General features: G+C 38.0%; 1 protein-coding gene across 1 annotated transcript in view; it reads right to left on the bottom strand.

The window, feature by feature from the left end:
• The window catches only part of TMEM266 (transmembrane protein 266), a 62847-nt gene extending 39436 nt beyond the window's left edge, over positions 1–23411 (bottom strand). Inside the window, exons 1-5 of the mRNA XM_075160423.1 lie at positions 23339–23411; positions 22171–22276; positions 19837–20025; positions 8158–8312; positions 2774–2847 (exon numbers count right to left, since the gene is read on the bottom strand). Coding sequence (XP_075016524.1) covers positions 2774–2847; positions 8158–8312; positions 19837–20025; positions 22171–22184 — 432 coding nt within the window. The 5' untranslated portion in view covers positions 22185–22276; positions 23339–23411. The remainder of the gene's footprint in view (positions 1–2773; positions 2848–8157; positions 8313–19836; positions 20026–22170; positions 22277–23338) is intronic.
• Between the last annotated feature and the right edge of the window lie 482 nt (positions 23412–23893).

The raw sequence follows: 23893 nt of genomic DNA, 5'->3' as shown, positions 1-23893 counted from the left end.
ACTTACAACTAATGGGAACCAAACTACAGAATAAACAATTAGGGCATGGTACTTGCTATGGAAACAACCCCTTCTGAAGACCAGAAACCCCGAATCCTTGCCTTGAGGAAAAAGGCACTGACTGAAGGACTAATCAATCCTCAGCAGTTGCCCGTTATATCCAAGCAAACTAATTAACCCTGCTCATCCCTGGAAAATCAGCCAGGCATGAATAGTCAGAGATGGCAAAAATCTCACTATAACACACAATCTTATCAACAAATAATTCCAAAGAGAGCTGACTCATGGTATTGGGAATCAGAGGGCAAAAAATCTTCTGAAGGCACCAAAAGAGGAAATAAAATTAAGATGGATAAAAAAAAATAATTTCTGTGATCTGCAATTTTTGCAATATTTTGTAACCTCTTGAAAAATCAAAGGTTTTGATTTGGATGAGAAAAAATTAAACCCTCTGTTTTTCCTCTGATGAGATGCATTTCAACATAAACAGACATGCTGTTGCTCATTAAACCAATCTGGCACAAGGCCAACCCCAGCAAACCCAATAGGAAAGGTACACCTTCATTCTCTTCCAGCTCTGTGGTCTTTGAAGCACATCCAGTTGCTCTGTGGAGCCACCTCTGTTGCTTTAACCCAGTTAAGGACCCTGAGCTGCCAAATGGACCAATATCCAAAATATCCAAAAATCTACCCTCCTCTGTGCACCTTACATGGCTGCCTTGTGGTCTCATTTTTCTTTGGTGTAAATTCAAACCATAATCAAATAGGTGAAGGAAGATACTTTGGAAGACAGAAACAGGTAATAAAGTGAGTGTTAAGAAGTTTATAAAAAAAATGAGAACAGCAAGTAGACAAAGAAAAGTAGTTCCAAGTACCTAATACAGAGAGAAGGAGAAAAGCCAACACAGATCCAAAATGAGGATGGTGAGTCAGGCAACCAGTTTTGGCTCTGTGAAGTATTTCTGTTATTGTTTTCCTGCAAAACACTTATGTGAGTACTCTGTCTCAGTAGAACTGAAACAACTAATTTCTTCCTTGAGACAGATGAGTAGTGGCCTTGAGGATCTGTCTGCACTGTCACAAACAACCAAAAACTGTCAGCATATGAACCGAACTTTGGAAGGGATACAGGAGCAAGGCACTGCATCGGGATTTGAGAAGAGTAGTTGGTGGTATAAGTGAATGAAAACAGGACTTGAGACTATACCCCAGCAGAAGGAAATTGAGGACCTGAGGAGAAGGTTTTTGTGAAACAAGCTCCAGAAAGCAATGAAGATCAGGTGAGCGTGCATGTGCAGCCATGCTGCTAGCAGCGGACTTACAAGCTGATCCTGTTGGGAAGCTCAGGATTACAGGGAGCTCCAGGGTGCTAATCCCCACTGAAGAAAGATTCTGGGGGAGAGGGAAAAGTATTTCTTTACAGGGAATGGACTCCATCTAGCAAACCTGAGTCTTCAAGAACTAGGATGTGCAATTCACAAAGGAAAGACTCTGCAAAATTTTTTATTTGTTTAGAGATTTTTTTCAGTTAGTTTACATGTATCCTACAACCCACAATCACCAAAGGATGGGGAAAGTAATCCTATCTATTTGTGTAAGTGCAGCACCAGCAGGCTAGGATGCAAAGCAGTCTTGAGACCCCTGCCTGTTACCAAGGGATCCTTTCAGAAAGTAGCCATTGACAGTCTGGCAACACCACCTAGAAAATCCCCGTTATGAGTAGAAATACAAAGTAGAAATACAAAGTGATATACGTAAATAAATGTATTTCATTAATAGAACCATGGAAATAAGCAGTGGTATAATATGGTGAAGATGAATTCAACACAAGTGATCTATCAAATCATTTGCAGATATCACAGCTCCCTGTTTTTTGATTTTTTTTTTTTGTAACCTTCACCTGAATTTACCACAGAATGAAGACTTTAACATCTGTTTGGATGACAATATTTTCTCCTATGGAACTAGAAAAAATATTTTAAAATATTTAAGTCCAAGCTGTCTTCCCAACTTAACAAACACAAAATGTTTTTTTGTGACAACACATTATGACCTGAAAAAATAGCCTTAAAAATATTTTGGGATATTTCAGGAGTAGTCTAAATGACTCAATACCAATGACTTCTTTTTGGAATAAAGTTGAAAACTACAACAGATTATCCCAATTTGGTCATTTTTTATATCATGATTACAGCCTTTTCCAATGCATACATTCATACAAATTTTTGCAAAGAAATTCACCATTTGTTTCATTCTCTTACTGTGTCTATATGCAGCTACCTAGAACATCTAAACTACCTACATAAATTGTGAGAGGAGATAATTCCATTCTTAAAATAGATCTTTTTGTAAAAAAAACCTGTGGATCTTTATTCCTGAAGAATATATCTTATTCCTATACCTTATACCCAGTGACACCAATAAGATTTCTGTGAGAAAAAATGGATGAAACTAGTCCTGTGCCTGTAGTGCTTTGGAGATGATTATTTCTTCTTGTAGTTTTCCAATTATAATTCTTAAGACAGTATCTTCCATGTTTCCTTGCCAATTCTAGGCAACTGACAAACAGCACTAATCTAAACAAGATTTTTTTAGTTTGCTCAGTAGGAGTGGCAACTGTTAATTTTTTTTCTTTTTTCTATTTTTTTACCTTGAAGTACACTGTGCTACATTTATTCACAGTCAAATTACTGTTAAACTCTTGTTAATTCCAGCGATAGCATAAAAATACTTGGCAGTTCTGTATGTGGTGAAAGACTTTGATTATACATACCTCTGAAAAGAAAACCGACAGGATGACTAGGCTGATCCAGTGAATTATTCCTGCAAACTGTGAAGCACTTGAAACTGCAATTAATACAATACAATGAAGCATCATTACAGTAGCAGAATGCAACTTAAGCTTAATATAATTAGTACTGCTACAACTTACATAGGGGTGAAGCTTGCTTTCTTAAATTTTGTAATGAAGTACCTGAAAGGGGATGGGATGTAATGGGACATGGAACTCCAGCCCTGTCAGCTGCGCACCCTAGCTCAGGCCAGCATGTTAGCAGCCGCAGCAGCTGTCCGTTGGATATTTTACAGGCAAGACTGCTGGTAAGCACTGACATACACATTTTAGGTCTTTGATGCTCTGTCACTGCTCCATGCTCTCACTCCATGCACTGCTTTAGTATGAGATGTGTGACTAAATCCCATATACCTAAAACTCCAGAGTTACAATTCTGTAAGGAAACAGAATGCTCTACTCTCCCCACATTATTCCTTGTATTCAGTCTTTGACAATTCAGCTCAGAAGATCAGTAATTATCCGGAACAGGTGCTTAAAAACTAGTGCTCAAACTGGGCTTCAAAATACATTTCTATCACCTAAATAAAAAATATTCTAAATAAATAAAAATTCTAAATAAATAACTCAGATAGGCAGACTTTTGTACAGCTCTCTGGATGTGGCATGAACAGCCATGACTGGCTCAGAATCCCATTCCTCTCAGAGTCAAGTTTGACTCTAGGAAAACCACAGTGAGAGAAGCAACAGAAAGAACCAATGTCATTGTTAATTGTTAATAAGATCAAATCTTAATATATTAATTTTAAGGAGTTTGTGAAATACCAGCAATTCTAATTTGTACAACAAACATAATGTGACTATTTTTGTACAGTCTGTTTCAGGAAACGTGGCTGTCGTATGGATAGCTTTGTCTTTAAGCAAGTTTCTATGAGAACACTCAAGAAAGTTACAGTAAATTAAATAAAATTCCAGTTTAAGTAATTGGTTAACACACACAATTTCCTTTGTATGCACTCTTTTTTAGAAAGACAGTGACCATTAAAATCACTTATGTTCACTTCATTTCAAACTCCTCCATGAAAAGAAGTCTGTAAAGGGTAAGTTAAAATCGTAATTTATGAAACTCTGGATTCTACACACTAACTTTCCATATAGGTACTCTTCATGCATGCAGATTGTTGAGGTAGTTATCCCACTTTCAAAGTGGAATGACTTTGAACAAAAGTCCTTTCAGGAACTGACTAGCAGGAACACTCAGGAAAACTTATCCGAGTTCATTAAAAGTATGATTTTACAGAGTACTAAAGTCTTGCACGGACACTCACTGGCATTAAATCAGGCTTTAATTTGATTCAACTTATTTTGCTTGTAAGTAAAATGAAATAATCTCAGACAAATAGGTTTGCTGCAAGACGACATAAGAAGCTCTATGATATGGGTTGTCTTTATGGGCTTAAATGAATGACTTGAAGTCTGGAGGATTCCTTAATAAGTAAGTTCAACTGAAATTCTGTGATCAAAGTTCCCTTCACTGCTGACAAAACAAAGCAGAGAGCTGAAACGGTCCAGTATCTGAACTGCTGGCAACTCCTACTCTGAAGGTCACACGCTCTCAAGTTTGGAATAAGGGAATGAAGAGAAAGAAGTCTCTCTTTACTTCAGGGTATTTGTGAGTCTACCATCCCTACAGCAGACAGATTAAAATAGTCTGTGTGGTCTTGCAGTTTCAAAGAATTACTGTGTAACCACAAAGCTTAAGGCAATCGATGACTGTGTGCATAGAGATGCAAGACTGTGGCAGAATTAACTAAGTCCCAAGAACATACAGGGCATGCACTAAATAAAGCATCTTATTTTAAAATTAAAACTAATTAAAATGGAAAGGGGAGGGAAGGGTTGTAGGAAGAAATTAGGATACGAAGAAAACTGTTAGTATGGGCTGCCACTGGAATTCACAGCTGGGGTTTGATGAGAGAAGGTTTGCTGTGGTGCAGCAGAGGAACTACTTAAAGATGAAACAAATGGGCAAAATATAATATATTTAACTTTCCTAAGACACCGTCTTTATAGGGTGGCATAAAGAACAAGAAACAGAAACCATTTGTAAGCTATTTTTCAAACAGCTGTCGATTGACATACAAGGCTCCAGCTGCCCCTTAGTGGACAAAAAAGATAGAGCAACCACGAATTTGGAAAAAAAATCAATTTCTGATGCTGCACTAACTGTAGCAGAGTGCTGGATGCACTGCCAGACAGTGTGCAATTAAATTGCCAGTAAAACAGTAAATTTGAAAAAGCCTTCCAAGCAAGAAGCTTTTGTACAAGAGCTGACTCACTAGCCCATACACTGAATCTGGATATTTGCCTCTTCCAAAACACCCCCTTTCAAAAATCCAGGGAAAAGCTACAAAACCGGGGAAGGGTCTTATCCAAGAGGTGCTCATCCATACTCTGTGGTGGTTCGGATACATAACTCGGATTCAGTTTGAGGCAAAGCACCTAAGCTATACAGCTTCTACTTTTAACTGGAACAGAATTTCACATTTGTTGAACTTGTAACCTTTTTTTCCCAAAATTGTAGCTAAAAGCCAAAAAGTTCTGCTTTATTTCACATTTTGCTTGTCTGGTGCTATGGGGAAGAAGTGAATGCAAATCCAGATTATTTTAGTCATGAAGAAGATGGTTCAGTATAAAATGCAGAGTACAGCCAACCTCAGTCTACCTCCTCCCCCTTTCCCATCTCCTCAAAATGTGTATCAGGAGGGGAGGGATGAAGAATACATCCCGACAAACCCTGAGTGGCCATTATAGAAGCTTGTACTACCAGCGCTTGCTTTCGGTGGATGTTGTTCTTGATGATGATTTCCCGGCAGATACAAACTATACTGTTTCTGCAAGGAGCAGACAGCAGATACTCACTGCATAGTCTGGGCAAGCCCTGAACCCGTTCTTACTGAGGCACTGCTGCACCGCAACGTGCATTTTCTTTGCACAGCTATGCATGTACTCAGACTGGGCCCAGATCCAGCAACCAACTGGAAAGGGGCAGAGCTTTTCAGCTTCACAGTTTTCAGGAAGGCCTGATGCCAGACACACTGCTGTAGTTGATTGCAGAAGGAGGGCAATACTAAGATGATTTCCTGAGTTGCTTTCCCTCAAAACTACTGAAGACAAGGAAGGGACAGCATGGTCTATATTTCTGCAGAGCGGGGGTTGGAACCTGCCATGACCCTCTTTTTTTGAAATGAGGTGCAAGTGACTTAATATACATCTATTTCTGCATTTGCAAAACATCACAAGATATTGAGATGTTATTTTGTTAATGCATGTGAAGAGCTTTGAAGATAGGACTAAAAAGGTGATGATAGGACAGAGACCTATAATAAAAGACCTATTATATGTCCCCTGCTTTCTGGGGTTTCTAATTCCAGCATGAATATGCTTCGTGCTAAAATACCCTAAAAGGTCTCTGTTCTTTTCATGTGTGTGACCTACACGTTTGCAAATGTGGTCTCCATCATTGACACTGACAGTTTTGTGTATGGCTTTTTAAAATCTTAAGGTAAGTGACACACATTCCTCATATGACACAACTGCAATACTTATATCAGCCCCACCAAGATAGCCTTTATCTGATTTAAAATAAAATAGAAGGTATTCAACTTAACAAAGGCAAGAAGCCTGATGGGTTGATGCATTAGTTAAAATGCAAAGTAGCAACACAGAGCAGAATGGGTCCTTTCTCAGGTGCTGAGAAAATCCACACAGGCAGGGGCAGCCTCTGAACAGTGAAATCACCTGGCTCGACCAAACACTGTAGGTCATGCACAAGGTGTAAGCGGCAGAGCTTTGAGAGTATCACATGCATTAGACATATAGAGGAGGAATGATCCCTAAAATAAAGCCTTCTTTAGAAGATTCTTCAGAAAATAAATGATAAGAAAGCAGGTGCTTCCAGAGTCTCCAAAACTGTGTTAAAAATCTAAGAGAAATCAACAGAAACAGTTTTTAAACTCTTTGGCTCTAAATGAAGTGACATTTCTCTACATAAACAGAAAGATGCGGCCTCAATAAATATTGTTGAAAGCTTCTTCCTCATTCAATTTTTAAGGACTTACACCCATAATTAGCATTCCTGACTTTTTTTGAAGGCAGCAGACTTGTCCAAATTCTGGGCTTCCTCATCCAAAATGGTAAATCACCAGAGACTACAGAAAATAACAACTGTAACGGAGCGGCCATGTTCAGAAGAGTGTGTGCAGTATGGACAGACAGGGGTGTAAATGGTGGGCAACAGTGTGGAAAGACAGCTTAGTCATTTATTCATCTTATAGGGTTTATAAAATGGCTGCAATTATCAATAAAGTCCCCTAAAGTAATCTTACAAGACAATTGCAATACCTAAATCTTTACAGTGAAATCTAACTCCACTAATATCAATTGACAAATCACAAAAATAAAAGGACTTCAACAGACTAAAAAGTTTGTTTGCTCAGTTAAAGTTGCCATAGAAGATACCAGACCATGACTCTCTCATGCTATGTATTCTTGCATTTATGGGATTGTCTGAACCCTATCACTGCCATTTCAACATATCTGAGATTTTACAGAGATGCTACAGGCTGCTCTTCAACATTTAGCATAGGGAAAAATGTAGCTGGTATTTGTGTTCATGTCAGCTTTGTATCATAACAGCAAAAAAAAAAAAAGGAATGGAGGAAAAGAACAGCAGGAAAAAAAAGATTAATTAGGAAGCAAAACAGCAGCATTAAAATTTCCATTGTGGAACCTGCGTAGAGTGAATTCAGATAAAGCAAAACTCCATTCAAGCTATTGTTTGACTCCCAGAGTATTAGCAAAGTAGAATGAAAATCTCTATCATTTCAGTGCATTACAAGATAGAAATTCATCATTTCAATTCCTACCCACCTCAGTAGAGGTAAATTAATAATAGAGATAGCACCAAATACCCTAGCAAGTTCATCACTTCTGTCTATACACATGAAAAGCATCAGAGATTAATGACGCACAAATGATCTTTCTTCTGTGTATACGAAGTGTGTCTGTAAAGGACAGACCTTTTCAACTACTAATGACAATATGTGCAGATCTCTGCATGTACACTCTGCTTGCATCCTTTGAAAATTTGTCCTATACTGAATTTGGTCAGCAAAATAAGGAAGAGACTGACTTCACTATACCAGGGTTCCACAAAAACACATTTCTTACCTAGCCTAGTCATCATTTAAATGGTAGGAAAAAAAAAATCCCCACCATCCTCCCCCCTTCAAAAACCTCCCAGCATGTTAAGCCTTTATTTCATCAAATTTAAAAAAAAAAAAAAAAAAAATCCTCCTACTCACACTGGAGAAGCTTTATATCTATTAGGAGTTCCAGAGTCAGAAGAATCACCACCAATACTACACAGGCTACCAGGAAACTGTTGAGACTTGCACTGAGCAAAAATACCTGCCACACAGCTGCTCGTCTCCCACAGCACGGTTTTAGCCAGTTAGATCTAAGAAAATAAAATGAAGAGGAAAAACAAGAAAAGAAAAGAAGAAGTAGTGAAAAAGGAAAAGCGCTAAAGAGCAGTGAACTCAAAATTACAAGTTCTGCTGTTATGGATACGCTCAGCAATAATGCACAAAGACTTTGCAAAACTCACTTTTACTGGTTTCTTTACCAAGAAAAACACTTCACAGAAAACTTCACACTGGGGATCTTGCGTGTCTCTCCAACCTTCTGGAGCATACCGGTGTTCAAGTGCCTTCCAATGCACTGAGTAACGCAATCCTAATTATTGTACATACTTTTCTACTTTCTTCCTGTCTTACTATTTTTCATGTGTTTTTATTTTGACATACATGCCGCATTCCCTTATCTGTGAGTACCAACGCATAGCAGGACTCTGCTATTAGGTTAGAAGCTAATGATGTTTTTTAGGAATTTCTCTGCTATTGAATTTTATGGTCGTGCACCTTTATCTCTATTCTAGTATGAGACAAATCAGACAAGAGCTACCAAATTTGGTTTGCAACAATCAGTCTACGACATCATGGAAAAAAGCAAAAGGAACCTGGAAAACACCAAAGAATAAGCTCAGTGACTCCACAGCTACACCTATACTAGCAAATATACACCGCCTGGAAAAGTGTCAAGCCACTGGCCAAGACTGTCTAGCTTGTCTATTTGTCTAACTCTCACCGATCTGTTTGTGGACCAGGCCAAAAAGGACTTTCCCAGAGTTAGAGGTAGCACAGTTTTGGGCACAGCATACGCCAGGGACTGCTCCCAAATCTAGTTTAGATCAGGTCACCTTGTTTTGGAGGAAAAAGAAGGTTTAGGCAAGATGAAGGGAGCTGTGACGAGGCTACGAGGACCAGAACTCTGGAGGGAAGTTGATGAATCAGTAAATGTTGCACTAGTATTGTGTTAATGCAGACACACATTTTCAAGTGGGTTGTTAAAAAAAAAAATCATTTTTTTCTTTTGAAAATATTTGTAATAGAACTAACAGTAGCATGGACTTTAGAAGTATAAAGCTCATCCTGATACTTTTTTCCTCCTAAAATCCCCCCATAGTTTCACTTTGATACAGTATTGTATCATTTCTCATCATGGTGTTTTGCAATGTTCTTGTACTGGCCCACCTCTGAAAGTTCTGATGCTTGCCTGACACTTCATATTTTCAAAGCACTGTAAATACACATAAGCTAATAAAGAGCTGACATGATGTATTAACTACGGTTTAAGAAGCTGCAAGCATACAGAAGTGTGGTGCAGTAACCGCCATGTCTGAACTAAAATATCAATACACAGGAATCAATGGTATACAAGATATGATAATACCAATCAATTCCAAATAAAGCTCTAGACTCAGTAACTCATGTTATAAGCAAACATTTGGAAAAAAATCGCAAAACATTCCCTGACATACCCACACTCAAAAATGAGGGAGAAAGTGAGGCTAAGCAGTGCTCAGAGACTTGACATCTTCAAGCAGCTTCTCAGAATTAAGCATATCAACTGAATACTTGTACTCAGATTACCTGACCATAAAAGACCTCCTCAATTAACTCTTAAAACTTCAGAGAAGATTTGACAAGTGTTACTATCAAGAACTTGCCCTTAGTTTAACTTTGTTATGGTTCTGGTCTGAATACAGAATGCACTAGATTTTAAATAGGTATTTTTAAAACATAAGGGAAAAAAGGCACTGGGATAGGGCCTTTCTGCAAACTTGATCTTTTAATGGATTTTATCTTACATCATCTCAAAACATGATAACTTGTCTTTACTGCAACTGTTATTTTGGGTTTGGGGTTTTTTTTTTTTTAGATCTTTCTAAAATTAATGCTAGAGAATGGCCCTGTTTAAATAGAACAGTTTTTAGTTCTATTCTCTTCCTACATTTATTTTCCCTTTTCCAAAAAGACTCTTTTGCCAGCATTTTAATACTGCAGGGCAGTTTTACCTCTTTCCTGTTCTCAGAATGATCAGTAGAGGGCCTAAGTACATTCCTTTAAAAGCTCTACGCAGTCGAGATTTTCAAGTATACCAAATGTACCGGTAAGAATAAATCAACTGTGATACTCAACACACATTACATATAGCCACAATAATCATTACTCAAGCTAATCATTACTTAGAGAATGCTAAAGAATGTGGAGTTATTCTGTCTGTGCACTATTAATATTCCACTGATTCCAAAAAGCTTCTGAACAGAACTATCAGTTTACAATTGGAAAAGCAGTTAACTTAAGAGGTCAAATGCAGATCATCTGCATGTTTACACCTATATATCACTCATAAAATATATAAATTGATTCCAAAGACACAAAAGTGTTTGCAATTTAAGCACTGAAAAACCACCTTGAGTTTCATATCTTAATTTATTACACCAAGGTGCATTTGTTCAACACTTGTCCTGTGAATGGACAGTGATTAGCATCTTCACATCACTGCCTAGCAGACCTCTTCCCAGACCTCCTCCAAGGCCTCTGAATCCACTGACATTAACAATCACATTGTGCTCTGCACTGGATGGTTTCTTTCCTGGGTGCTGCTTAGCTAGTCATTCCCTGCTACTTCTACACTCCTGTGTAGTAGAGTCCTGATCTGCCTTGGGTTGTTGGTTTTTGGTTTTTCTTTTTTATTTCTTACCTCTTGTAAAGGATGGACATAAATAACAAAAGGAACTATAATCCAACCAGAAATACATTTTAGATAAACCTGTTGACATGCTAACCACGCTTGACTCCTAATACACAAATCTCCTCATCTCCATCAACCCTGTAACCTGTCTTAGCAGAGTAGTAGCTCTCCCTGCTGATGTGTAACGGCACATCCATTCAACAGATGAGAAATCTGGTATTTGAGAAAAACAAATCCCTACCAGAATTAGTGTGAGTTTAAACTTACCTTCCAAATCCTGGCAATTTCCCCTGCAATACTGCAAAGCTACACTAAGTTTAAAGCTCAGATTAGAAACTCAACTACACAGATCTTTCAAGAGAATAAAAGTTAACTTACACAGCTCATAAATTTATGAAGAGATTACATACTAACCAAATAAAACACTTTTTTCCCCTCACTCCAGACCAAAAAAAAAAAAAAAAAAAAGTGCCCTATTTTGTTCAGAGAACAAGTACAACTTCTTTTGGTATCCTGACTGTGTTGTCTGTGGATGCCATGCACTATATGGATACAAATAAAGTATGATTTAGGACAACTTTACAGTATAACTTCAAACAGGTTCATTAGGTATCTCAGTTACTCCGTCTCTACAACAGGAATACTATTTACCTTTCTTACAATGCCTGGATGAAGTAAATAAATGTACTAGCATAGTAATTTCTTGGTTGATGGTGATACAGGGCTGTAAAGTTTTGTTATGAGACCCTAAAATATATTTAGTGGAATTTTACCAGCGGTAATTCTTTTTAAAGATACTTTCACACATGGCTTTGTGGAAAACCAATCTGTCATCATCACTGCTAGTTTTATTAATAAACAGCTTGGAAAAAAGAACATAAGGCAAAACTGGGAAGGTTTAACATATTTATTTGGTAAGGAACCACTACAAACAATTTGTTCAAGCTGTTAACAGCTGTCATTTTTTCCATTTTCTGGTCTTGCAAACAAATACCCCAAAATCTGCCATTGTACCTGTTTTTTTTTTCTTTTGGCTAAACAGCAAGTGTTTGCATCTCACAAGATGGCTATGATCACAAAACAGAAGGATGGATGAGATCCAAATCGCTATCTGAAGGAGTAGAAAGGCCATGGTCAGGAAGTTCCAGGAACACAGCAAGGCTAAGTAACAATACAAAATCTGGCTGAGACAAAACAGACAGCAGAGCCTCACAGCAGGCTACAGGTAGCAGCTGGAGGCCTTGAGCAACTCCAGGGAACAGATAGAGCTCTGCACTCCTTTCCTGGACTTCTACAAGCTTAGTTTAACTACAGAAGTTTAACTGTTGAGAGCACCCTCATCCTTTTTTTCTCCTAGAATTTTTACTATTTCGAACCCCATAACATTTTCTGGAAGATTGCTGCAAAACTCTGTGGCTCAAATGGCAAGAAAGATTCCCCCAGTTTTCTGCCTAAACTCACACATGGCCAGTTTATACATATTTGTTCTCGTGCCAATATTGTTCTTTAGCTTGATTAGTTCTTTTCCCTTGCTGGCATTTTGTCCATGATGCATTTATACACAGCAATGGCATCCACTCATGCAATTTCATTAAAGCCCATGCTTTTTGTAAAACAGACACTCAGTTTCTATAACTGTCCTAGTAGTCCCTTCTGCATATGAATACAGCCAACTAGAGCGGTACATAATATTTTAGAATAGGTTTAATTACATGAATGCTTCCCAGCTCTATTTGAAGTACTTCATGCTTTCTAGGATCATTTGTGCCTTCTTTACAGGTGTATATCACACCGTTTGCTCACTGACATCCTGTGATTACCTGGTATATTACTCCACTCATTAGAAAATTGCTTATGAGGCTTTTCCTTTTTATGCTAAAGTCTTTAGTGAAATATTAACATCATGCTCAAAAACAACCTTTAAGAAACATAAGAACAGCCATACTAGGTCAGAACAAAGGCTTGGTATCCTGTCTCCAATAGTGGCTGTGAGCAGATGTCTCAAGATGAATAAGAACACAGCAAACATATAATACTTCCCCTTAAAACTCCCACAGCATCCATCTATTTTCAACTTGGTGACTTCCCGAGACAGATGTGGTTTCTCGGATTCTACTTAGCAACCTTCAATGAATTTCTCTTCCACAAACTTATCCAACCTCCGCTTAAGGCTAGATAAGCTATTAGCAGCCACACATCCTTTAGAAATCAGTTCCACACATCTACTGCCCTCTGTGCAAAGAGCAACCTCTTTCTGTTTCTTTTTGAACTGGGCCTTAATCTATTAATGTTCCCTAGCACCTGTATTGGGAGGCGTGGGGCAGTGTCAAACCTTATTTTAACCTCTCTGTTACAGATTTTGTAATCTCAATCAAACCTCATGTCAGCCTTCTCTTTTCTAGATTGAAGAGTTGTAGCTTCCATAGTAATCTCCAACGGAAGTCGTATTACATCTTTGATCACTGTTTTCCTTTGAATCTTTCCCAGTTCTTTTATATCTACCATATCCTGTTCAACAGGAACCAGAACTACACTCATGTTCAAGACGTGGGCAAAGCTTGGATATACAGAGGGACACAACAATGGCCTCTCTTTTATTCTCTACTCCTTTTCCTAATGAATCCTAACATCTGATTTGCTTTTAGACTGCTGCTCAGCATTTCGCTGACCTTTTAATGGACTCTCCTTCCAGACTAATATTCCTCTTTTCCACATTTCTCCTTTGTCCTATTGCTTATCCATCTCTCAATTTTTGCACCAAGCCATATATTCTCCAACTTAGACAATTAATTCCACTGTTAAGCCAGATAAATTAGACCCATGTCATTTTCCCTCCAATAAAGAGCTTTGCAAATAGTGGTCTATGGGCTACAACTGCTACACTTCTACCCACAAAAAGTACCTGGGAAAAGCAAGTTCTGTTGGAAAAATACAGAAAGATCTAAAAATCACTGAGCTAGAAAATTAATTCTTTTTTTTTTTTTACTTATAGTAGCACTCCCTCTACCAATTGCTGTTACTGGTAAAAGACATTAGAGGGACACACTCAAAGGATTTAGGTACTAGGACAAACACAGTAATGAACTACTCTGGAAAAAAACATTTACAAAGATAAACACTTAAAAGGATCTCTACAGAAAAATAAGTTTCTAAATCACTGAACATCCCTCTAACAAAACCCAAAATTTCTCTAGTGAAGAGCTGGTCACCTCGCAGGTTCTGTCATGCTGAATGCTCATTTTCTGCTGCAGTGCAGGTCTTAGTTTTGGACCAGAGCACAGAGAGTAGCAGTGATACATACTGCACAAAGAACAAACCAGCACTACAGTCTCATTCACTGTATTTTGCTGTTTGCACCATCTTTCTGGATTCAGACTGTGATTGGCAGCTAAAAATAAATTAAAAGTCACTTTTATAAATACAAGAAGCTTGCTCACTACATGAAATAGTTCTGCCTTCCAAAACGTTTGCACTTTATCTCGAGCTTGGACCTCATTATTCACCATGTATCATGTGCTCCAGGATCTGCATGAGGTGCCCAGAACTTTTCAGAAAAGGGACTGTTTTTTAAATATGTTGCCAGACAAAGACAAGAAAAGCAGAAAACAAGAGAAATGTGAGAACTTGGTCCATCCAAGTTCTTTTAGTTAAAGTACCTTTAGGCTTTGTAGAAAACACAAGTAAAATACCTCAAAGAGACCAAAATAAAAACTGAAAGATGAATATGAAAATCAGAAATAATGGCATCTACTTAGTGCAATTACAGAAGACAGACTGAAGGAACAGACATCCTTTTCTCCCAGGATGGGTGAATACATTCATCAGTGAAGGCTTGCAACCAATTTAAAATGAAAAGCTCACGACTCTTTCCTGTGTTAACTTCTGAATCTCTGTAAATCTCTGTTCAGTTTTGGTTTCCCTTCCTTTTTCTCTCTTTCTATCCCTTCCTACAGTTTTCTTTTTTCAGACATTCCTACTGTCTAATGCACTTTCTAGCTGTGACCAAACAATCTAGGGCTAGGAACAGATGATCACAAATGATTAAATTACAATGGCATGACTATTTACAGCTAATGTCAAGTGAGTCACATTAACTGTATGAACTCCCAACCTTTACAGCTGTTGATGTAGAACACAGTATTTGAAAGCACCTTCATGTTTCAAATTTGTTTAACATATAAAAATTCAAGAGCTGCAATCTAAAACAAATACAACAAATAATTTAAAGTTGGTGTACCTCTCTCCCCTTGCTTCCCACCACCATTAAACACAGATCTTCATTGAGAGACAGGCTCACTGCCTAACTGCATATTCACAAAAAAAATACAGCCTGTTGTGCAACTGTCTGTAAATTCTTTTATAATTTATTGTGAATTATACCTCCTAATTGGAACTTAAGGAAAATACAGGAAGGAGAGCTTTTCCCTATTCTCACTTGTCTTTAGCACACATGTACCACTTTCTGCATATTGTCAATCTTCCAACTATTCCCCATCATTTTTATTGGTCATCAATGCAAAAATAGAATAGAGAAATTATTTTTTTGAAAACAAAATACTTGATTGGAAAAAAAGAAATTAAGAGTGGCACTTAAAGCTATTGTTAACATTTGAAAATCTCCTTAGCTTTCTGGGTCTCCTCAAAGAAACATTTACATATTCTTTTTATGCAAACCCCGTCCAATGCAGACACAGCCTCTCCAATAAATTCACAGACACAAAGCAAATCGGCAACTTTGCTGCTGCTTTTTGTACATGGGTATCACCTAATCTGTTACAGATATGTTAGAAGTGTACACCACGTGTTCTCCTTGGCATCGAAGGCACATTTTTTGAATGAGTTTATTTCTCATCTACATGTCTCCAGCCTATGCCTCAATCATTTCTGCAATGTCTAAGCATGGAGTACAGTGCACAGCAGCGATATCTAAGGATGATTCTAACAAGTTAACTGCAGAGCAGATCAGCGGGACTAAAAAGTAATGAACATCACACTCTCATTGGTTCTGAAAACAAAGCCACTGTTTCTTCACTGTTTCTTCCACACAGTCCTGTATAGTTCCACAGGACTATAGAGATTGCTATAGTCACATAAAAATCAAAATGTTTTAGTTACATATTGTTGGCATTTATAAAAAAAAAAAAATCCTTTTTCTGAGAGTAAGACCCATAGCTCTGTTAACACCAGGCACATCAGCCTCACTGCAGCTATGAAGCAAGCCAGATGCAGGAATCCCTCCTATCCCACATACGGAGACCACAGGCACCTTACTCCTCTTCAGTGCAAAGGCAGCAATGCCAGCCACCCACATGATTTATAATGAGTGAGAATATTTGCAATGCAAATTCCATCCAACTTAACCAACTTCCATCACGTAAATCTTTGTACTTTCACTGTTTGAGAAGTCTACAGAAGGAAAAGAATTTTTGCTCAACCCACATTAGAAGACAACACATTTTGTGTTTTGTTTGAGGGTTTCTGGGAGAACGGAAAGGTTTTTCTTGCCTGATTACCCTTTTACTTACAGGTGTACTTCAGGGACACGCTTAATGCACCATCTAATCTGCAGCCCTTTCTTTGTTGCTTAGCAGAGGGATCAACATTGTAAACTAAATTTCTGATAAAAACAGCTCCAACTGTCCACAAAATTCCTTCAACAACACTGGCAGATGGGAACTGACTGCCCTGAGCATTTGATATGATAGAGCAAAGACCCATCAAACTGCACAAAATAAGATTTTTATTCCAGTGTCTTTAAAGTCATGGGAACTTCAGTTTATATATGGTCCGTCTAACAAAAGACAGACCATAATTTTCCTTTCTTTTTGCTTTTCCTTTTCTTTTTTTCATTTCTTGTGGGAGGGGTAGCTAGTCTGATGCCATCTGAGAGTTTCCAGGCACACACAGAGGGCTGAGCTATGACCCACCTATTCCTGGTTGCCTATTAATATCGGGTTTATTGAGAGAAACATTCTCTCAGACGAAACAAAAAGCTCCCCTGGTTAGCAAACAGGTTAAATTTGCGCTTGTGCTTGGACCCTGAACACCTTCTGGCCTTAAAGAAGAAAAGTTAGAGGAAAGCCTTGGGGTGCACACAACCAAACCATTAAATCAGAATCCTTTATTGCCACTTATTCATCTCTAGTCTGATGTCTTTCTTGTTGCTCTGTGCATGGAGATGGAGACTTACTAGTGATGAAGTGTGACAACCCACATCAGGAACTAGCGACTGTGGACAATTATGTTGAAAACCACAAGATCATGGACAGATGCAGCTTGTAACAACAACCCAGCATTTTGCAAGCACAGGGATGTGCCAGACCTTCCTGCTGCAGAGCCTTGCAGTTAGAACGACTACAACTTGCCTAAATCAGCTACAGATCTAGAACAACAGAGCCATACAGAATATATGCAGGTCATACAGGTTGGCACCTTCCCTGAAATTCTCAGGGAAAAGTATACAGAAGGTAACACTTGGGAGTCTGCAACAAAGGCTGACTGCCAGGGAGGGGAAGATGAGTCCCACATCACCTTTTAGTACTCTCTGGCATTAGCAGTATCTTCTGGTATCTCCACCTGCAACCTGTATGGTAGCATTGGGGTAACAGAGCTTCACAGTTACAAATATGGATGCTGGCAGAAACTACAGGGACTTAGACATTTTCTGCCACCTCCTGTGCTGCCTTTCCCACATCACTCTCTTCATACATGAGGGAGATGTAGCTGTCAGTTCCTGTACCAAACTGATCTGACCCACCCTATCTCCTTCTTACTCAGGTGGAAGCCAGTCACATCTAACAAGGCCATGAGAAAGAAATCACACCACATTCATAAAACCAGACATATTCCCAACCAAGCCATGAGGTGGTTTTACTTTTGCTGCTGGGCTTCTTGAGCTCAGCTCTGCTCCTAAATTTCACAGGGCATCAGTTGCGATCAGTGCTTCTGAAAGGAAGAAGCCACCATTCCCACAAGGCAGATGCAGTCCTGGAACTCAGCTGAACATACTCAGCCAAAATACATTGAGACATACAAACTAAACTTCTGAATTTTCTTCAGAGAATCCACTCTACAGCTGGGATGGCACCTGCTTATTTCCGTTCAGACTGATAAAGCCACAAAAGAAGTCTGTGTGAAGGAAGAGATCTCTACGGAGGAAAAGAATGACAAGTCTATTTCCACGCTTAAGACTGCAAAGCTGCTCCAATGGTTACAATGAGAGATCTGTGCACTTTGGCACAGTGAAGAATTGAGTTTCAGATCATAAAAATCTATAAAAATGCATATTTGAACGAAACTGGTATTTACTCAGCACCAAAATAGCCTGAGGGTTACACCTGCATACTCAAATTAATTTTCAAGTGCCTCTTTTGCTATGCAGGGTATTTTATGTTACGGTTGTACTATACTTATATAACCTACTTGAAACGTATTTCCCCTTGTTTGGAGTAACAACTTTCTGGAGATGTCTTATAAAGTCCAATTTGGAAAGAAATTAAAGGCAAGAGCCTTCCCCACATACTGCTTCCTGACTACCATACAGAATACCTGCTGAGCAGAGATCAAGCAGGTCTCTGCTGATTTCAGAGCACAGGTTAAAACACATTGAGCTGTAATAAATGCAGGCTTATGTAAAGCCTTGTAATGTCTTCATCAATGAGAGCTCTATACGACTTACTGTGAAGTGCTTTTAGACGGATCTTATTGACAGTGGAGTATATATACGTTCAGTGCAACACACAGTGGAATAGTAATCACAGAATCAGTGGGGCTAGGCACAAGCGCTCACCTAATCTCTGTCCCACGGGATGTTAAACTATAGTGTTATCATTCCTGACGAATAAGTCTTCTTAAGGACATCTAGCGATTGCAACTCTATTCCCCTCCTCCCCATACATACCAGCAGTCTACCCCAGCACTTCACTACCCTCATTATTCTCCTCTTTGCTGCAATTCAAGCTTTTTGTTTCTTCTCCTAAGCATCACGGAGATCAATAACAGACTGTTCTCTTCCTCACTGAAGTCTCTTATAAGCTCCCCTGAAAAGTCTCTTCTTCACATGAAACACAAACAGTTATTTCAATCAGCACTCCATGACAGGTTTTCTGAGCCTCTAATCATTCTCACTACCTTCCTCTGGATTCTCTGCAGTTGACCCAAATCTTTCATAAAAAATTTAGTATAGCAGTCCACCTACAGCCATTTCAAGCCTGAACAAGGCATAGGGATGACTTCTAATGTCCTGTAGGACAACAATGCTACATAATCTGACATTGGGTTATGTTTGGTTATGTATGAACATTTGATATTTGGTTATGTATGAACTCATTAAGATCTTTTATTCCAATAAAACTGGAACAGTTGTTCTATGAAAACAGGAGTAATATGTATATACATTATCAAAGACAATGTTCTCACACAAGCAAACTACGCAATTCAAATTTTTTTGTGAAAAGAACACAATCTTTCAGGAATCAGCAGTGCTAAGTCATTATCTCTCAGTCAGGAGATATAAAACCATGTACAAGAATCACAGTAGCCAACACTCTGTCATCCTGAAAGCCTCCTGAAACACCTTTCACAAAGAGCTTTCATGAGGCCATTCTGCTTGTTGGACGGGCTAGATGCTTGGTCTCGTTTTCCCTGACAGAAGGCTTCCAAACTGTGGTCAAATAGCATCTATGAATCACTTAAACTTATAGAGAGCCCCAAACAAGCACAGATTAGTTATACTAGAAAAGATCGCTTCCATCCTGTCACAATGGTTTTAAAAAGGGTTTGAGGACAACTGGCTGCACTTCTCCAGCTCAAGGTTTTCTTTTTCACAGGCCATGAAATTCCTATAACCTAAAACTATAAAACAAAATTCTGTCCTTTGTACTTACCCTTCTCTTTGGTACTCCTCATCCAAATTTGACAAAAGCTGGGACCCAGCCACAGACAGATCAAGTGCTGCTAAAGGGAGATCTCGATAAGCAAAATTAACAAGCTGTACAGGAGCAATGCTTTTGGTCTCTTCTTCCACTTGTTGTGAAATTATCTCAACTTCTGAAACACCGCCTTCTATTGTAGGCCTGAAAATGTAATAAGCAAAATAAAAACCCCTCTCTCTCCACACACACATATACATATAAACAAATATAAATAAATAAGCAAGCAAGTAAAAATAAGTTAGAGACAAGAACTTCACAGAATCCTAAAAAGCCAGCAATTTAAAAAGCCTTTGCAAGGTCATTGAGGGAGATGTCCTCATTGAGGGGACAGACCAAATCTCCCCAAACTTGTCTTTCATAGATCCTACTGCAACCAACAGAAACCTCACAGACAAAGGAGAACAGCATTTCACTCTGCTAAACCTGCTTCAAAAGCACTAAATATAAATGGATGTGTTATAAACAAACAAACAAATATGGAAACAATGCATGAACCCAAAAGAAAAATATTTGTGCAAAACAAAAGAAGGCACGTAACTATGCCAACTAAAAACTCACTTCTTTGTAAGTTAGATCAGTGAGTAATGAATAGCTAAGCTTATTAATCGTTATATACAAATCAACTGTTAATTAATGGATGCAGTTTGACCCCTCTTGCACTGTGGGTCAATATTCAAATAGTTTTGATGCCTGGCGACTTTGTTACGTTCAACTAGAAAGGATCATTCTGTTACAAGTTATTTCAAAATAATTCTGAAAGGAGAACAATGATTCAGAAGAATCATGGACTCCTCTATAAAGATTATCTTAACTATCCTTATGTACAGCTTCTAAATCTGAACATGTATTATTCTACTACCCCATTCTAGTTACCTAGAAACTCAAACTTTGTCAGCATATTATCTAGTGCATGCGAAGGAGAGAGCTCGCATGTCAAGCCCCAGCAGAGATTGATCCTTTGCAGTACCCAGTGAAAGCTGCTTGCTCCATTTCTTTCGGAGTAGGTGCAAGCATAAACTTCTCTAGCTTTCATCCAGGGGAGCTTGTTAACTTCTGAAGAAATCTCAGGCTACTTGTCAGAGGTTTTCAGCAGCAGGTGTGAAGATACTCTTTTTCCTTAGGGATATAAGTTTAAAAGTGCTTAGCACCCAACTTCCCTCTGTTATTTGACTGCAGAAGTTGCATTGGTGATTTTGTTTTAAAGAGGCTTAGTAAAGTCTTCCAGCTATTCAAGCAACCTGAATAACAGCTCATTTTTTTTTCTAGAAAAAAATGAATAATTTAGAAGAGTTCTTAACTCATATATCTTGTAAGTCTAAGGATGTGGGTGAAGGAACTAAAATTCTATGTGAAAGAGAGAGAGAAAGATTCTATTTGTCAGAGCCTCACCATTAGACTAACCCTTTCAGACAGAAAACATTATTCCTAAATTAAAACGAGCTAAATGCTGCCAGCATCACAGAAGAAAGTAATTTCAAAAATCAGAAAACGTTGTTATATCTCAAGTATTTGGCAGGGAAAAGCTGCAACTGTGTCATACCATAGCAGAAAGTAGAGGCAAATGGAAGTACTATTTGAACAACCTAAAGGCTTACTTTATTTTATTCTTTGTCTAACTAATAATGGAAAGTAATGAGATTCTTTCATTTCCAACAGAACTGTATTACTCTGTATTACAGACTAAACCAGAAGCCCAGAGGAAGGAGCTAATTTTAGCAAGAATTTTCTTCCTTTAGTGCCATCCTGTGGACATTTACCTTTACAAGTCCAAGCTGGTTCAGTTTTGCACGAAAGAGGACACAATGATCCAATTTCCAGTATTATAAAGAAAAAAGGAAATGGGTTGGTGCAGCCTTGTCTCTCCCAACAGTATTTCTCTGCCTCTCCCTTCTGTATTCTTAGACAGACTAAATGACAGACATTGTCTGATTTGACTGAAAAGAAAAACAAACAAACCAACAGACTAGTGTTGGCAAACAGCTTTGGGACAGGTTTGGTGGCAGGAAAGAAAAAAGGCAAACGGATCTGAAAATAATACGACATACTAGTTTTCAGCCACTGGCTGTTAGTAACACATCAGACATGCTTGCAGCATTCATATTTTTTCTGCTAATTCACACTCTTTAGACAACTGACCAAATCCTACTACTTCTCCTCAAAATATCAACTTTTCCTTCCAGTAATACTGATAGAACCTTCTTGATATCACAACATCATTCTCCTACAGGTAGCAACCTGTTCCCTTCTATTTAAAATAAGTTACAACTATCCTCACATGGTACTTACTGAGGATTGGTCATGTTGGAGGATGCAACTGAATCAGCAGTGGTTCCAGTATTTAACTAATTCCAGCCGCTCTGCACAGAATTTCTAGCCTTCCAAGATTAGGTCTCTGTGAGAAGCAAAACAAAGTTATCTAAAACACAACTGAAAGAACTCCAAAGGGCTGCATTGACGTTTGTTGTCATGTTGAGAGTTTGTCTAATAACTTTATTTCCCCCATGATTCCTTTTTAAAATGGTTTTATTCCAGGTTAATTCCTCCATATTATGGAGGCTGTAAAGTAACAGTGCATTTATTTATACACGTGGACACCTGCTCACATATATACTTCCATAAGAACACAGGTCTTGCTTTAAGCCACTAGATTGTTGAGAAAGATAACCAAGATCAGAGGGGGGAGCAGATTTTTGAAGAAAGCTCATGGCTTCAGGAGCACAAATTCTACTGGAAGCCAACCGATTTCTCTTTTTTTTTTTTTTAATTTAATATACTTTATAGAGACGAGCATTAGCTTTGTCAATAAAGTTTGGGGTTTTGTTCTCCATCTTCCAATTTGAACTGTGTTCTGACTCCCTTTGCTGCTCTAGAAAGTCTCTTCCACGAATTAATTCATGTTGTCAAACATTCTAGATGGGCTGTTATCAAGATGATATTTTGATCAACAAAATCCACTAACACATTGGGAAAAGGCGCCACATTTGCTTGTGGCAAAATCTCCATTTGTGTTGTACTTGGACCAATGCATGGCAACCAGAATGGATGAGGACAAGCTTGTGAGAATGAAACCTACTGATACACAGGTTTTGGTGGCTGGAAAAATATAAACTGGAGAATACCATATAAGAAACAAAAAATTTTAGAAAAAGATATCATGAAAGACTTTGTAAAGCTACTGTCAAATTATATGTTAAATAATTTTTTAAAGTAACATAAAAATATACTCTTATTTTAATTAAACAGGATAGTCATTGGCAAATTAGAATATTACTGACAATAATACCAAAAAAATTTCATTATAATGAAAAATGTTTCTTATACTAAACTTTATACTAGAGTCACTTACAGGCTGAATTGTTAGTATCAGTCAAGTATTTATAGTGGAGACACATAAATGTAGCAACAGTATGACCTTTAACAATCACTTAATACCAAATAATAAAACTGAACGTACATCTCTTGTAGAGCCATTTCCAAGGCTTTATTTCATGTCTTGTAACCTTATAATAAGGTAAATTGTAGTCAATGCATTCTCAGATTTTCCAGATAATGCACCTGGGTCTGCAAAAAGAGAAGGTCTACACTGTGATCACCCTTCTCAGTAGATAAGTCAGCCAAAAGCAATTTAATTATTCATGTTAAGAAAAGAAACATAACGAACTTTAAAACAGAAAAATACACATATTTTAGAAAAACACACACTCCATTTATCTATAACCTTGTAGTATTTCTAAGATCAAAGTAAGAAGCAAACTTTTTGCAGATAAGCCCTCCCTGATACAGCAGAGACTTGATTCAACATCCATTTGATATCAATTGGAGTCTCTTCCCTGGCCTTCGTAGTCCTTGAATTACTTTATTTATTATATCCTTAAGGTAGCAAAATACTAAAACATTTGCCTAAAATTTTGCATGTTTAAATCACACACAGAAGGGATTTGGTGAATCTGTACCTATGACAGCTTTATGATAGCAATTGTTACTCCTACCAGCACAACAAAACTAAAAT

This window comes from Calonectris borealis, chromosome 11, assembly GCF_964195595.1.
Source record: "Calonectris borealis chromosome 11, bCalBor7.hap1.2, whole genome shotgun sequence".
Taxonomy (NCBI): domain Eukaryota; kingdom Metazoa; phylum Chordata; class Aves; order Procellariiformes; family Procellariidae; genus Calonectris; species Calonectris borealis.
The sequence above is the reverse complement of the archived record's forward strand: the minus strand, read 5'-3'. Positions and strand labels throughout refer to the sequence as shown.